Source organism: Athene cunicularia (genome assembly GCF_003259725.1).
Source record: "Athene cunicularia isolate RWA chromosome 28 unlocalized genomic scaffold, athCun1 chr28_part1, whole genome shotgun sequence".
Taxonomy (NCBI): domain Eukaryota; kingdom Metazoa; phylum Chordata; class Aves; order Strigiformes; family Strigidae; genus Athene; species Athene cunicularia.
Window position 1 is genome coordinate 2,024,420 of NW_020799139.1, and position 15,710 is coordinate 2,040,129.

At 41.9% G+C, this 15,710-nt stretch overlaps 1 protein-coding gene across 4 annotated transcripts in view; it reads right to left on the reverse strand.

Annotated features, from left to right (window-relative positions):
- Positions 1-19: 19 nt before the first annotated feature.
- The window catches only part of DAZAP1 (DAZ associated protein 1), a 20,252-nt gene continuing 4,561 nt past the window's right edge, over positions 20-15,710 (reverse strand). For 2 of the 4 annotated variants that reach the window (XM_026864883.1, XM_026864882.1), the window contains exons 6-11: positions 11,041-11,123; positions 7,532-7,685; positions 6,053-6,082; positions 5,488-5,628; positions 4,505-4,687; positions 20-322 (exon numbers count right to left, since the gene is read on the reverse strand). In XM_026864883.1, coding sequence (XP_026720684.1) covers positions 150-322; positions 4,505-4,687; positions 5,488-5,628; positions 6,053-6,082; positions 7,532-7,685; positions 11,041-11,123 — 764 coding nt within the window. In that variant the 3' untranslated portion in view covers positions 20-149. Of the gene's footprint in view, positions 323-4,504; positions 4,688-5,487; positions 5,629-6,052; positions 6,083-7,531; positions 7,686-11,033; positions 11,124-15,710 lie in introns of all 4 variants that reach the window. The other 2 variants (XM_026864884.1, XM_026864885.1) reach the window with 2 other exon arrangements.

Genomic DNA, 15,710 nt, shown 5'->3' on the forward strand with positions numbered 1-15,710 from the left:
AAAAAAAAAAAAAAAAAAAAAAAAAAAAATGTTGTTAGGTTTTTCTTCCATCAAGTATGTGATTGTCACAAGTTCAGAAGTCTGGGATTCCTGGGTTCGGCTGGTACCAGACATCCCTGTGGACAGAATTCCCTGATTGCCAGCCCACGCTAGCGCCTGTAGGGGTGAAATCCTTGCACGTTATGGTTCTGTCCTCGTCCAAAACCACTTCCTCCTGCCGGTGGGCCACTGGATGGTTGCACCGAGGGGCCTCCGTAGGGAGGGGGTTGCTGGCTGGGATCAGAGAAACCTTGTCCGAAACCACTCAAGTCTTGTCCATACCCTGGGGAGAAGGGGAAAAGGCAGCAGTCAGCTCCCAGCTTGTCCCCACCTGCACCAAGAGGCAAATTCAAACTCCCTCCCCCCATGCACAGCCTCAGGAACAAACACCTCAGTCTTACACCTTAAGGGAAGCAGCTGCTTCCAGCTCCTGCAGTGATTTACCTTCTGTACAGAAGAAACCGGCAAAAAGCAGAACTGAACCGGTGTGCAGAGATGGCAGGTTTTGCTTTTGAGGTAATCCTACCCAGGCTGGAAGTTCAAGCTATCCTGTTACGGCTGTTCAGAAGCTTGAAGTGGCTTGCAGGTTTGCTGTCAGCTCATTCCAAGTATTTTTACTTTGTTTTGGGTTGGGTTTTTTGATGGGCTAAAAACTAGTATTGTCAGGTTCAGCAGAGAAGATGTAGCAAAGAAGTTTTTCCTGAAATCTCACAGCTATTATACTGCAGCACCTCAGCTTGACTGAGCAGAGTTCTTAGACTCTGGCTTTGTTGAACCAGCTTCACCACCTTCCCTGGACAGTCAAAAAACTTCCTTCGCTGAAGAGACACACCGGAGGAAACAATCTTCAGCTCCCTTTCAAAAAACAGAGTACTGCTGCCCAGATATTTAAATGAACTAATCAGCCTCTTTTTCAAGGAATACTCAGCTCAAAAAATGTAAATTGAAGCTTGAGGGGGCAAAGTTGGCAAAGCAGAAGCCAGAAGATTGCGACTACAGCGCCCATGATATACTTTATCGTGGAACCCTTGGCCCAAAGGTGCCCGAGAGAGAACTAAAGTCCTTCCCCGAAAACTCACTGCACGGGCAGGCTCAAGTGTGTTTGTTCCGAGTTCAAAAAACAAGATTTCAGAACCTGACACCCTGTTGCTACCGCAGACAGCGGCTAACGCCTCCAGCCCGGCTGCAGAGGAGCAGCAGTCAGTCAGCAACTCTAATGTCTTTCTCCCCAGTCCCCTGCACCAACTGCACCCAAGTTCAGTCAGTTTTAAGCCTGATTAGGAACTGTCAACTAAAGTTTACACTAACGCGTGCTGTGAGTTACCCGTTAAGTTGTTCTTCCTCAGTCTGAGGGACTAAACCCTTCTGCCTGCTCAGCGGGGCTGAGACCACCGCTCTGCACCACAGCCCTGCCTAAGCCCGGGTTCAGCAGAGGTTTAGAGTAAGCACAATTCGGGGGTAGGAAGGCAGGGTGAAGATGAAAGACTTGCTGGAATTCTCGCTGCCAATATGAAAGACAACTAGATGTAAATTGAGAACACTGAGAAATTTAATAAAAGTTCCCATAATTAAATACAACTCTTAATCATAACAGTGGCATCAGTGCAAGCCTCTGCTATGAAAGATGGAATTAAGAGTCCTAATTACTAAGTACATTTCTGCAGTTCTGCTTCTCTATGCAGGCTTAAAGCAGGTTTAACTCTCTTAATCCAAAACAAAGTCTCTTAGCATGTCTTCAGTATTTCAATTTCAAGCTCTGCCTGTCTCTCAGGACTTGCTACCACTAATGAGCATTAAAACACATCTATCACAGGCCTCTATTAGCTCAAAATGCTAATCCAGTCGTCTTTTTTTTTTTTTTTTCCAGAGATAAGCAGGCAACTAAAAATACGATTTGATTGTTTGCCAGGGGGTGAAGCTTGGAGTGGGAAAAAAAAAAAAATCAAGTTATTCTCACTGTACACCGCAGTGTTAAGTGGTGGAAACCACAGTTCTCATGAAGGAAACCTACAGCATAAACCTGAACAGCCAGACATTTAAGTAGATACTGTCTTCCCCTGGCTTTGTTAACTCCTGCTGCAGCTCTCGGCCTGCACCGGCGCCTCGGAGGAACATGCTCCAGCCCACCCCCCATCCTTCACCCCCAAAATGGGGGCTCCCCTCCCCCGGGGGGCTGTTCCCCCCGCTCCACTCCTGCTTTCTGAAGAACCTGAGCTCCGTTTGATGCCACAGGACAAAGCCTCGCCAATGCAGCAGCTTGGGAAGCCAACAGCAGCCTCAGTCCCACTTAGCGGTGAGTTTTCACTTCAGCCAGCTAAGGAACAGGAAGGGCTGCGCTGCCCTTGCTCACAAAAGTCAACACCTGAGCCGCATTGATCCCCCCCTGCCCTCTTAAAAGAGACCCTGCAAGAAACACAAGTTAATTTCCCAATTGCAGATATATCAAGAGCATTGGTTGTAAATAGGCACCACCTACCTACGGCTTCTCACTGCTCAGCCTGACCATAAGAGTGTAAACAAAGTATTGGCGCGTAGCCTGAAGGGTCTTGAGAATAGGAACCCAGCCCTAGTAAGAAATGAGGAGACCAGGGTGACGAACCCCAAGAGAGCCCTGTACAGAGATAATTTTTCAGGGTGAGGGAGACACACCCCTGTTAGCATTTTAATTTACTAGTGTTTACATTCATCCCAGCCGCAAACATAGCAGCATTTAAGATGCTGTCAAGCCAGGACAAATCTTAAAATGCCACAACGATTAGATAACTCAGTGCCTCTTCAGAGCCCAGAAGCTTTATGCATTTATGTAAATACATGCAGATCAGCTAGACTGCCTATTGTACGGCAATGCTTATGCTAACTAAATTGCGATCACATGAAGTGCTGAAGCTCTTTAAAAAAGTTTCATAAAAGATTTTACACACAGCTTTATGAACAGGTGGATGACTCTGTGGTACTGCAGCATATTCAATACCTCTATCCCTGTCAGCACCAGTAACAGCGTTCAGGCTAGAAAAGCACTCGAGGTGAGAGACTAACTGCAGTCGTGGATGAAACAACTCATCTTCCTGGCCTTCCTCCTCAAAATGCAGTACTACACACCTCTTCCTCCCTCCTCCCTCCCTGCCCAGCACTCTTAAGAGACTAAGAACACTGGCAAAGAGGCTTCTTAGAACATCCAAGCGGCAAGTGGTACCACACACACCAAATACTGGAATCTTCACTCCCCAGTTTTTCACAATGCTGGAAAACAGATTCTCCCTTAACTTCCAACACATCCCAAATATTGGCTCCCCGCTGAGTAGAAATGATTGTGCACAGTATTTATACTTTATTTAATAGGGTCCACCCCCTTCAAAAAGACTCTGCAAAGAGACAAGTTCTGGCAAGACAAGAAAAACTTCTTGAGTCACAAGGGCAAAGTCATCTACAAAAGCAACTGTGTTTATAACAAACTGAAAAATGTTTAAAATAAATCAACATGAAAACATATGTTTGCTTTATAAACACATCTGAAAGGCTGATCTTCCTTCAGAGTCTGTTTTACATTTTTGGAACTTCGAATAGTATCTATGTAAATAACTTTATGAAGCGTTCATCTCCTAACAGTTTCTGCAGGCACTTCAAATGCAGCAGGCAGGAGATGGAGAACTTGTTCAAGTGGGGAACAGTCTTAACCCATGGGCCTACTGCATGAAAAAAGTTCACTTCAGAGGTAAAAAATGAACAATTACTGTCACTTAAAAAAAAAAAAAAAAAAAAGCAGTATGCCACAAAAAGCTCTTTGGAGAACACTGCTCAAAACCAGGGCTGAGTGGAAGAGCAAGATGAGAACTCCCTCTCAGCTTCCACAGGGAGGAGCAGAAATTTTACTCAGGAGCACAATATTTTGTAGTATTGTCTGCCTGGCTTAAAACTTGTTGCATCAATGTCTTCTACCAGCTATCTGAAAGAGTTATCTACAGAGCACAGTTCAGCTTTACACAGTTCAGACAGACCTATAACTTGAGAGACAGGAAAGGAATAGGAGGAAGGAGGAAAAGGCTTGGATTCTTACACTGCTTGCCTCTCTATGCTGTTACTACTCTCAAAGTCTATTCTCCAACCTGATCAGAGTCATTACACAAAAAGTTGCCTTCAAGCTCCATGAAGCTCTTGGGAAAAAAAAAGTTTTGACTACAGATTCAGAGAGAGTGCAGATGAGTAACTTATCCTGGCAGTGCCCAAGTCTCTGAAGACTATTTCACAGCATACAGTGTTTTAGAGTTGATTAAGAAAATACCCCCTGGCTAGAATACTGCATGATTTAAGGATCACTTGAGAGCTGCTGGCTAGCATTCCCATCCTGGAGAGAAGTGCCTCAGTGTTAGCAAACTGTTTCTGAACACTGACCTTCTACTCAAGTATAAAAGAAAAGCAGGAAAGGGAAAAATATCAAGCTGAGTTTATTTTATATGCAGTTACTTACCAAACTGACTATAAGGGAATTCTGGCTGAGCAGTTGGGGGTTTGCTCATGTCCTGAGTTGCCTGAGATGGTGGTGGTGGTGGAGGAAAAGCTAGTGGTGTTGCCCCTGGAGTGGCAGGTGGAGGGGGTACTCCAGGTGGGGCAAACTGGTCAGGTGGAGGAGGCGGAGCACCATAACCAAAACCTGCAACACGAGGAAAGCACAGCACATGTGAACAGACACGGGAAAGCACCACCCTGACCTCCTGCTTGGCTTCAGAGGGCGATACAATTCTTTTAAAAATACTTCCAAGTCTACTAAAACCAAAGTGTTTGTTACCTACAGCTGGCCATTCACTCCTACACTCTGGCAACCACTGTGGCTAAAAGACCCCCAAAACATACCTTCTAACATGAAATCTCACCCCAAAGAAAGGCTGCAGCCACATCAGACACCAACAAAGAGAAAGTGATAAAGTAGAACCAGGGACCAAACTCCAGGCACTCAGAGGAATAAGTAATTTTAGATAACTGGGTGCTATTTTTAAAGCAGGTTTATGACTTAGACTTTTCAAAAGGTGGCCTGAGGGTGTAGGTGCTAAAATCCTATTTACATTTCCAATGCCAGTTACGATCTTAATTCTTTAAGCTTCTCTGAAGATCCCAGACTGTGTCTAGCCCAGTCATCACGCAGTAATCTCTTAACTTTTCTCTCAGATGTAGTAACAGTGGTACACCAAAAATCTAAATATGTTCAGCAACACAGATTTAAACTAGAGAACATACACGATTACTGCACCCCTGAAGAAAAAGTAACCCAACTCACTTACAAAAATACTTAATATAGTTAATTATAGCTCAGAATACACAATCTAGGCAAAACATCTAAGGATGGATGAAACGTAGGGGGGAAAAAAAAAATAATCCAGGTCCAGAGAAATGTAAGCAAAAGCTGAAAACTGCACTTGGCATTGGACTGTACTCAAACTCCTGTAGGTGACTTACTAAATGGTGGAGGGGTGCCATAGCCCTGTGGAAATCCTTGTGGAGGTGGAAACCCTCCCGGAGGTGTAGAGACTATGTATGAGGTAAATGGTGGTGGTGGTGGAGGAGCTCCTCTTCCTGGAGGAGGTGGTCCATATCCACCTGGAAAACAAAGAGAAACCACGAACTAAAGCGGCTTAATAACGAAAAGTTGCTGCTTAAGTCAGCATCCTCTAGATGGGGTAAAGCTGTTTGATAGGATTTCAGCTGCAGCCTCAGCTTTCTATGAATTCTTACTTTGGGAAATACTTGTCCTCCGAGTACCCCCACTGTAAATAACTGCAGCTCAGTATGTAATTCCTTGATAACAAATTGGCATCGTTGGCAAGAGCAGGATGTGTGTCAGGTCCCACTACTGATTTGTTAACAATACACTATCTTCATTCTTTCAGGATAAATTCAATCAAGCTTTTCAATGTAGGTTAAATACTACAGAAATCCACAAATCACTGTGAATTCTTAAAGGAACTGCACCCTTGTTCAGTAGGATTTTTCCTTTAAAATTGGTCCCATATAACGTACTTACCAATTGCCTGTCCAGCTGGCACCCACATCCCTAAAACAGAACAAAAAAGCAACTTATAGATGCACTGAAGCTGCGTACCATGAAACAGGAATGACTTAAAAGAAAGCTGATCTTGCTCGGGGCTCTGGCTATCCTCCCAGTGTCCCTTACAGATCTACAGTCCAAGGAACAGTCTTGGACTATTTCTGAATATGCGATGCTGAAAAGACTCTGAATCACTCAGCAAGAAGAGACAGCAGTCCCCAAACTTGAGTCAGATGGAGCCTTCAAGGGCTGCGAGCACACTGAGAGCAGGAAACTACCCCGGTATAAAGAACAAAACCACTAAGAGTCACAGACTACATTATCCAAAGCATTTTGAACATACTACCAGGTTTATCTGAATTATTTTTGAAGTTTTTGAACCATAAAACCCATCATCTTCTGCATTTGTTGCAGCATTAAGATTGAAAGATAAATGCATTTATGTTTGACGTTAATCTCTGCAGTGCATCAGATAGCTTTCTCTCTACAAATAACCACACTGAAAATAATCCAGTTTCTCAATTTGCGCAGTTGCAGATTAGCACATCTGTGCAGAATGTCAAAGCCTCAGCTGCAGCTTTCAAGTTAATAAGCACCATGGGGAAACAAGCAATCCCTCCACTGAGGTATCATCTATTGTAGAAATAGATGAAGCAGTGACACTCCCTTTAGCCCCCCAGGTGAAAATTTCTCATCTATCAGAGCAAGCAAGTTCTGTTCTGTCAAACGCAACTCAATTATACCACCGTATTTCTCCTGAAGTTATCAAAACTGTCTTTGGATGAACTCAGCATATTTATCCTGTCTTCAAAATCTTGTGGGGGTTTCAGCCATCAAACCCAAAACACACGGCTGCTCCTTTCAGCCCTGAAGGGTTCAAGCTAAATCAAGAAAATTATATGCAGTAAGTGCTCCCCTGCACCACTGCTAGCCCCATAGCTGCTTGTTATTTTTCCCGGCTACATTAAGCAATAAAATCCAAAGACAAGACCATCTGTTTTTCTCTCATCCCTTTCAAATTTTACTTATAACTTCCTTTGAAACTGACTCACCCTTGAAAACCCATATTTCAACAAAATTTTGCATTAGGGTCTCCCGCAGGCCACGAGCCCACAGCTGGAGCTTTCTCAACACCTTCGTGTTACCCAACCCCTCGGTGCCGTGACCTGGGGAAGGGCAGAACCCAACGGAGGAGGCGAAGCTGCCTGGGCCACGTGCTAGACTGGGCTCAACCCACCGACTTCTGCCCTACAAGACAAAGTCTTTTGGGAAAAGCAGCGAAGGAACAACCTCAGCAGACCCGGCGAGGACCAGTGTGTGGAATTTCAGCTCTGCTACTGGCACCCCGGCGGAGCCAGAGCACCAATAAACCCGGGAACACCGTCACCTGCCAGTGCAACCAAATGACCTCATGGTCATTTTGCGCCAGCGAGTCCGAGGCGACTAAAGCAGTACCTTGAGGGCCGTATCCTTGCTGCCAGGTCGGAGGGGGCTGACCTGCCCAGCCATTGGCAGCGCTTGGCATGATCCTGCTTCCCCACTGACTGGCACTGGGCGGCCCTGGAGTTTGGCTTTTGCTATCGCGAGGTTCTGCGCGTTTCACCTCCACCTAAACAAACAGAGTCACAATTTAGGAGAGATGGTGCAGGTTAAAAAACCCCCCTTCCCTTCACACACACCCTTAATTACACTTAAGACTACACTTAGCATCTTATGACTTATGTCTAAATACTTAATTATTAAACTTAAGGCCAGTAATTTAAAATGTTTCTCAGGTACAATATATATGATGGTAGGACATTACAAGTCCTACTGTTGAGGTATTTTGAGTAAAACACATCCTACAAATCACTTATGTTTCATCATAGTACAGTATTCATTGGCTTTAATCTTAAAACAGCAGTACCCTCTTACAACGGCTCTTCACTTTCAAAAAAGCATAATCTTAAATTATTTATATACTAATTTAACATTTAAGGCAGGAGTTAAAGGTGACATTTTCGGTAAGAAGAAAACTTTGAGTAAAGAGTACGCTCTGAAAAAGGGTACTAATGCTTTAACCATTCAAACATGTTTGGGGTTCATTTGAAAGTTACAGTTTAAACCCACCCCGTCTAACTACAATTTCAGCTCTGCTCATACCTGAGAAACACACATTTGTTTGTTTGGTTTTTTTGTTTGTTTGTTTTTAAACTTAGATTTTATTTAAATGTCTAATGGAAGATAAAGACTTACCTTCCCCAGGCTAACGCTTAAAGAATCTCAATTAACTCAAACAATGTCAGAGGGAATGGATGTGATAAGAGAATCTTACATTACATCTAACAAAAAAGTAAACAAACATGCAAGTAATAAAAATGGACAGTTGAGTCAATAAGAAGCAAATCTTCATACTGTGTTAAGTCAGTCACAAAAGCCCTCCTGTTTTTAAAATTAGTAAGCCACAGTGCTTAACTTATTTTATTCAAAGATAAAGTGTCCTAGTGTTCCAAGCCATCGAATAAGTGCATTTGACCTACTTAAAATAAGCTGCACACTCAATATAAACCTCTCTCTCAAAAAAAAATCCAGTTTCTGATTTAATGAAACACTCTCAGCACTCATGCATGCTGAATTAAAGTCTTTTTTTTTTTATTTTATGATTAATTTTAATGGGTGCCAGAGTACAAAGAAAATAAATCTCAATCATCAATGGGCCTGAGTAGTATGGAAAATAAAGTATTCAGAATTCTTCCTGCCATGTCTTAAAAACCATTCATGTCAGAGAACAAACAGGAAACAGGCACAAGGCAAGGACAAAGCCCCCCGCCCCCACCCCACTGCAGATGCCCCAAGGACATGAGACATGACAGTAACCAAATCTCTGTCAGCTGAAGGCCCTTCCAGAGGAACCAAGGGAATTTTTCAAAGGGCTCAAATTAATGAGTCTTAACACATTTGCCTCGAGGGAATTCAGTTATTGCTTACAAAAGCAGAGTCCTTCTTGCAATTTTAATTTTTTTTTTTCCTTTCAACAACATATGGATTCATTTCAGCAATACCTTTTTAATTCCCAAAAAGAAAAGAGATACCATTTTTTACATAGGCATTATTAGTCAATGAAGAGAGCGGAGTATCTGGAATTCATTAATCTATGCGGAAGAATTCCATTAATTTTTCAGTGCACATTTGGAAGCGGTGAACTGCCAAACTGAGGACTGAAAAACCCCTGTGCAATCTTCTTAGTGCCGAGGTTAAAATTCTACACCTGCCCAAAGCCCAGTTTACACCAAGAAATGAGGCATCTCCATTGCTCCTAGCTGAAAAAACACTGCCCAGTTCTGCTTTTTATGTCATTGAGAGGAAAAAAAAAAAAGGGGGGGCGGCACGGGGAGCAAAAATAAGATTTATTTCATTTTGGTACTGAGATTATTTGGGAAACAATGGAGAACTCTGAATTAGCCCTGATGTATTCTGAGACCCGGCAGCGTAAGGGGTGACATTTCGAAGGCTCACCCAGGGTTCTCCACACTCTCCCAGAACCGTTACAGCAGATGTACTCTCCTTTGTTCCTATTTATATCTAGCGTGCTGCTTTGTGATATGACCTCTCATTTCAGTGGTTCATGTAGGTTTAAGGCAATTCCAAGGGAAGATCAGAGGATGCATGTAGGATATAGATGATTCACACACGTACCAATGTACATTTACTGCTGTCAGTGCCTCTGCGCGCAAGTGAGAGTGCTCCACTGCTCACAAGAGGAAAATACTAGTAATCAAGAACAGACACTAGTGGTCTTGATTACACAAGCACATTTCTTCATTTGCTTCCTTTCCATTATTAGGAACCCCAAAACAAGTTCATAGGAATAAAAGCATTATACACTACACGATTAACCAGAATTCCACTGATGTGCAAGAATATATCCCCTGCTGGCTAAATATATCCTTATGAAATATCAGCACACAGAGAGACTTCAGAAGACAATGTAAAATTATACAATGCAATAATTCAAGGAAAAGTGACAGTGTTCTTGTGTTCCCCTCATATCTATTCACTAAGGTTAGCAGTTTACTTTAAAAACTGTGGATAAACTGCAAAGCTACAGGGACTTTACATGTACTAGAATTTCCTGTGGTTAGTTTTTCTTTAAGAAGTTATTATTTCCTCTGTATAAAACTTGGGTGTCCTGCAACATTTACTTTGCTCTTAGTTTTTTTCCACAGGTACAAGCAGGTTCCTTGCTGTGTAACATCAAAGCAAGCCTAAAAAAAATTCCTCCCTATCAAACATCCATTTGCTGACAACACAGTATGAAGATGAAACAACCAGAGGTCACTTAACTGCATTGTGGTTAAATACTATATAGAGTACGTGGGTTTGTATCAAAGTTTCACAGTAAGTGACCCAACTTTTTAAAAAACCAATCCTTCATGATGTTTTTTTCCTTTTTCTTTTTAAGTTTAAGATTACATAAAGTAGGTTGTCTCACGCCACCTCAAAATTTGAGTATCAAATACACATCTGAAGGAGTGGTATCTTAAACCAAGCCTTGAACAACTCAGATTTCATTGGGATTCTGATTTTCCAACAGCTGGAAACAACTAACTTCTATCCTTGCACCTAAGCAGTGCTCAAAACAAAGGCAGCCATCCTCAATTCATTCCCCTGTGAGCTGTGCTCAGCCAGAGCAACCCCCCAGGTCTGTAAGCACAAGGCCTTACCCAAAACAAGACAGCCCACAGCCTAAGTTCTCAGGCTTTCAAGATCTGTGCCTCCCTGCAGGCTAAGCCCAAGCTAACTGCCTTCCCCCGCTGAAGCAAACTCAGAAGACTTTCCCCACCTTCATGGATAAAGCCTTGAATTTGGACTGACATGCTCTCCCGCCTAACTGAACCAACTACTAGGTTTTCTTCACCAGTGAAACTGCTAGTTGCCCAAGACTTGGTTCTTTCTTAAGGTAAAATAAAACTACAACTACACACTTTTTTGCCCATGATGTCGTGAAAATGCATGTTGACAGCCTGGTCCACTGATTGTTCGTCCTCGAAAGTAATAAATCCAAAACCTAGCCAACGACGAAGAGTGAATCAAGGTAGCAGGGTGTTGTGACACAAAACAGGATGATGAACAGTATTAGGGGCGGACCAAGGGTTCAAGCAGGGGTTTCAGATAACCGAGACTTGTGTTAAATTCTCAAAAAAAGTCAATCTGAGAAAATTGCAATGGATACTTCCTGTAATTAGGCAATTAATGCCTCATCTTGGTTTCACACATGCAACTTACAAACGGAGCTTGTTAGCTATCTTTTAATTTCGTTTTATTCCTAACCCACCTACCAGGAAATGGAAAAAAAGTGCTAATATAGTTATGAATATAACTGTGCCACAGGATTAAAAACAAAATACTTGTGGGACAGCAGATTAAAGTCAGGCAACGTTGCTGCTCCTATCTTTGATTCAGCCTAGGTTCCCAAGGAAAAACTATTATGTCCCTGCTCCCCAAAGCTGCAAAGCAACTTCCTCCCATCCCTTATCCCGTCTTCCAATTAGGGAATATTTTCCGTGGAAAATAAGAAAGTTGTCTTTGAAATGTAGCTGTTAAAGCATGAAAAATTTTACCACTCCATGGATGAATGAGAAGCTTCAGAAGCTAACAACCTAGATCAGAGGTTCTCAAGTTTCCACACCTTAGAAAAAGCACATAACAGACGTTACTCCCCTACACACGGCAAGCCCTGCCAGCTAAAGTGTTGCTTAGACAGAATGCGATGCTTGTTGTCACGTCCCTGAATCTATTTTATTTCTTGTATTTCCTGTTGGTTTTCTACTGAAACAAAAAATGTATGCAACACCTTCAGTCCCTCTTTTGCCCAAGCCATTTGTACTAACTCCTCCAGATCCCCAAGAGAGGCTCACACCTCTTATATGACTGCAGCCCTCGATGGTGGCAGCTCAGCTGAATCCAGCAGCTTTTAAAAAGGTTGCGGGGGAGCGTCTGGCACCTGTAGAAGATGGTGGAAAAGAGGCAAAGCCCCAGGACCAGATCGCTTTTGGAGGTCACACTCTGAGAACCACTGCACTTAGGTTGTAGCTGCTGATACTGCCGAGAGAGTGGCAAAATAGTGGTTAATTCCACAGAACACGGCGGCCGGTTCATGCCATCAACCACTCGCTGCTGGTGTAACAACCAAATCCCAGGAAAGGTAAGAACACATGCAAGTACATAAATTGTGCCATTCTTTAGATTAGCTAAGGGTAGAGCAATAAAAATTAGAAAGAAAAACAAGGTGCGGCATCAAAAGCATATGGAACATGGATGCATTTCTGCTTTTCTGAAACCCAAGATTTCCCCCTTGGTTTGCATTTTGCTTTGCAGCTAGTGCTGACAGCAGCCATATATTGCTCTAAAGCGTTAAACAGAAATACAGTATCTATAACAGTTAGTGTCTCTCTAAGCTTATCCAACTGGGTTGGGTAAGCCCAAAGAGGCCTATTGTAGAGAAAGTTTATATATAAAAAAATACACAAAGATACAGGCCAAAATAGATTCCAGCAGGTCAAATTCTGCTGTCAGCAACAAGAGCAAAAGACATCACTAAAATAAAAATAAAAAGGAAAAAACTTAGCATTTCCCACACACAAGAGACTGGCAGTATAAACGAAGTTTTGTTGACCTGTGATGAAAGCAGCCTCCAAACTGAGAGCAGCATTTCATCACAATATATTTGTCTGAGGTTAACTAGCAATCTAAATATTAGAGCCAAAAGGAAAGTATTTGTATTTAAATCACACACGTTGTATTACAGCCTTTATCTAAAAAGACATGGGAAAGAAAACTGATGGATACCATCTACATCTGCAGGTTGCTTGTCTAAATTGATTCCAAGAAGACTGAAGGAGGGGAATAGATTGTGGTACAGGGATGGAGTTTGGAGGGGGAGGAGGAAGAAGAGTAACACGTCGTGGAGGAAGCCAGTAAAGAATAAAAAAAAAAAGGGGTATTTAAAAGGGTCAAACACCACGAGATAAGGAACAGCAAAGAAATCAAGAGTACAATACACAGCAAAACTCCAATGTGAAATTTTCAATACAGTAAAAGTGATGAGCGCTATCATCCAGTAGCTTTATTTTTTTTGAAGAACGGGACTCTGCTGAAGGCCAGAGAAAGTAATCGCATTTAGCAGGAATCCAAGCGGACTGCTGACCAGAGCAGCCACGCTGGTTTGCAGCCAAAGGGTAGAAGAGAACAAACACAGCAAGAACCTGTAAATTACTTCACAGTTGCTGGTTTAGCCAAGACGAGGAAGCACGAGAAGCAGAGAGGGCAACAAAGCCACTGTTTCTTTTAAGATGTAACGAGGCTGGCTGAGCTTATGCTTGGGACTCTGGAAAGAATTTTGATGAGAGCACTGCCTGCAGGAGAGACAACAGAGCAGGTAGGGACTGCGAGGGAGCAGAGATGACTCGGGTACTTGAAGACACACAGCAGCTCCTCAAGGACGTCACTGAAGCTCTGACACTAACCCAGAATCTGGTTCCCAGTGTTCTCGTGAGAAGCTGAAGGTAGATGAATGCTACAGGGATTAGTAACAGGGATCATTTTTTCCCTCCTCCTACCAGCAAACCAGTAAAATGACACGCAGTAAGGGGTCTGGCTCAGAACGCGAGGATGGTAAAGCTTATGGAAGAAGGGAAAATTCAGAACAGTATGAGAAGATGGCAGTGAATTGGCCTTTTAAATTTTATAAATATATAGTCATTTAGGTATCGTGTTAAAAGAACAAGTGTACAGACTGAGCAGCAGGCTGTGCAACAGAATACAGATCAGAAAGAGAAGGCAAGGGAAAATTGTATTCTGGGATGCATGACCAGGAGTACTGAATACAAACTATGAGGAATTTTTCCTAGCACCCCCCCCCAAGGACTAACAAGGCCATTTTTGGAGATGAGAGTTAGTTACCACACTACATAAAAGAATGTAACAGTACAAAAATGAAAGCCAGAGCAATAGGATTCAAGAACGTTGTTTAAGAAGCCAGAGGAATTAAGGGAGAAAGCATTCTGCAGTACATCTGCACGCTGGATGGAGACACGGGGTTTTCAAACCTGGGCCTGTTACCACCCGTAAGTGGACCCAAAGCCCTCTTTTTTTTTTTTTTTTTTTTTTTATAGCTTTAAGCAGAGAAGCATTAATTGAGACCAGGATTAATCCAGACCAGGCATGATGGTTTAGTATCTTTTGCTCAGGGGCTGCAAGGCTGGGATTAAACATTACAAAGATAGAGATGATACAATAATTACTGAAATATTGCAGAACTTCAGCCACAAATTACATTCAGATGCCCGTATCTTTGTCTCCACTGCTTCCTCTATTTAAAATCAGATGCTCTAGAGCATTTAAACAGATGAATTTACGTTCTGCTTAAATAAAAGGTGTCTGTTGAAAGAAGATTAAGATAGCTAAAGCAAGAAAACAAAAAAAACAAATATATTGAAACTTCGTTTACACTCCAATAAAAGACAAAGCCCGTCCCTCCTCTGACTGTGGAACTGGCCTGTACCTCTGTGATAAATTACCACCTAGAGAGAAGAAATCTAAAGAGATATCGTTAATCACAGTCAAACAATTCACAGAGAGAAAAGAAAAAAAAAAAACAACTTACTTAACATTACCATACTTTACTATGAAACACTTAAATATGTCACTAAGGATGTATGTCTAAATTAAAAATAAAACTAAGACTTAACAGCTTAATAAATATGAAGTGAAGAATATATTTCTTAATAATGAGTCAGAAGAGAAATGAAAGTTCAGATGGCAAACTATTCTCTAGCATGTAGAACATGCTACAAGGTGGTCAGTGCAACTAAGCTTCACGTATTTAAAATATTGCCTCTTAATTGTCAAACAGATGACAGATGCAATGGGAAGTGGATGAGATGAAACTTGCTTCATATTTTGACCAAAGGTTACCAACTTCATTAAATAGTCTAGTGAAACTTCCAATTGTTTGGTGTTTTTTTTGTTTTGTTTTTGTTTGTTTGTTAAAAAGGCAGTCTAGCATACAGGGATGATAGGTCCCAATTAGAATATATATATTTTTTTTTTCCAGAATTCTTTAGTGTAGTTTAAGAAGTGATTTTCTTTCATTTTAAGTGAAGCCATTTAACCAAAACAAAAAGCAGATAATGGATGGATTCTGTTCTAATCTCATGTTCAGAAGTACTCTGAACTGGAGTACCCCCCCCATGCAATTACAGACAGCAACATACCTTTAATGTGGAACAGGAGAAAAAGTGCAACAAAATAAGATCCAGGAGGAAAAGAGTTAGCAAAGACTGTATCTAGACAGAGATTCCTTTAAGCAGCTGAACTCAAGTTTTGGTATTAAGTACTGTAAAATCATTTCCATATATTTTATCTTCTCACTAAGCCATCGAGATACTAACTGACAATGGTAACAGTTCACTTCCCCAGCCTTTGGTATGTCCGCAATAAATTGTTGAGCTGTATTCCTGATGGTTCTTTAAAAGAGAAAGTGTATCATTTATCGAGAGATATATGCAATATTTTTCAGGTAGCAATTTTTTTTTTCAAAAATAATTAGACACTACAGCATTGTTGCAGAACATGGATTGGTACGAGAATAGAC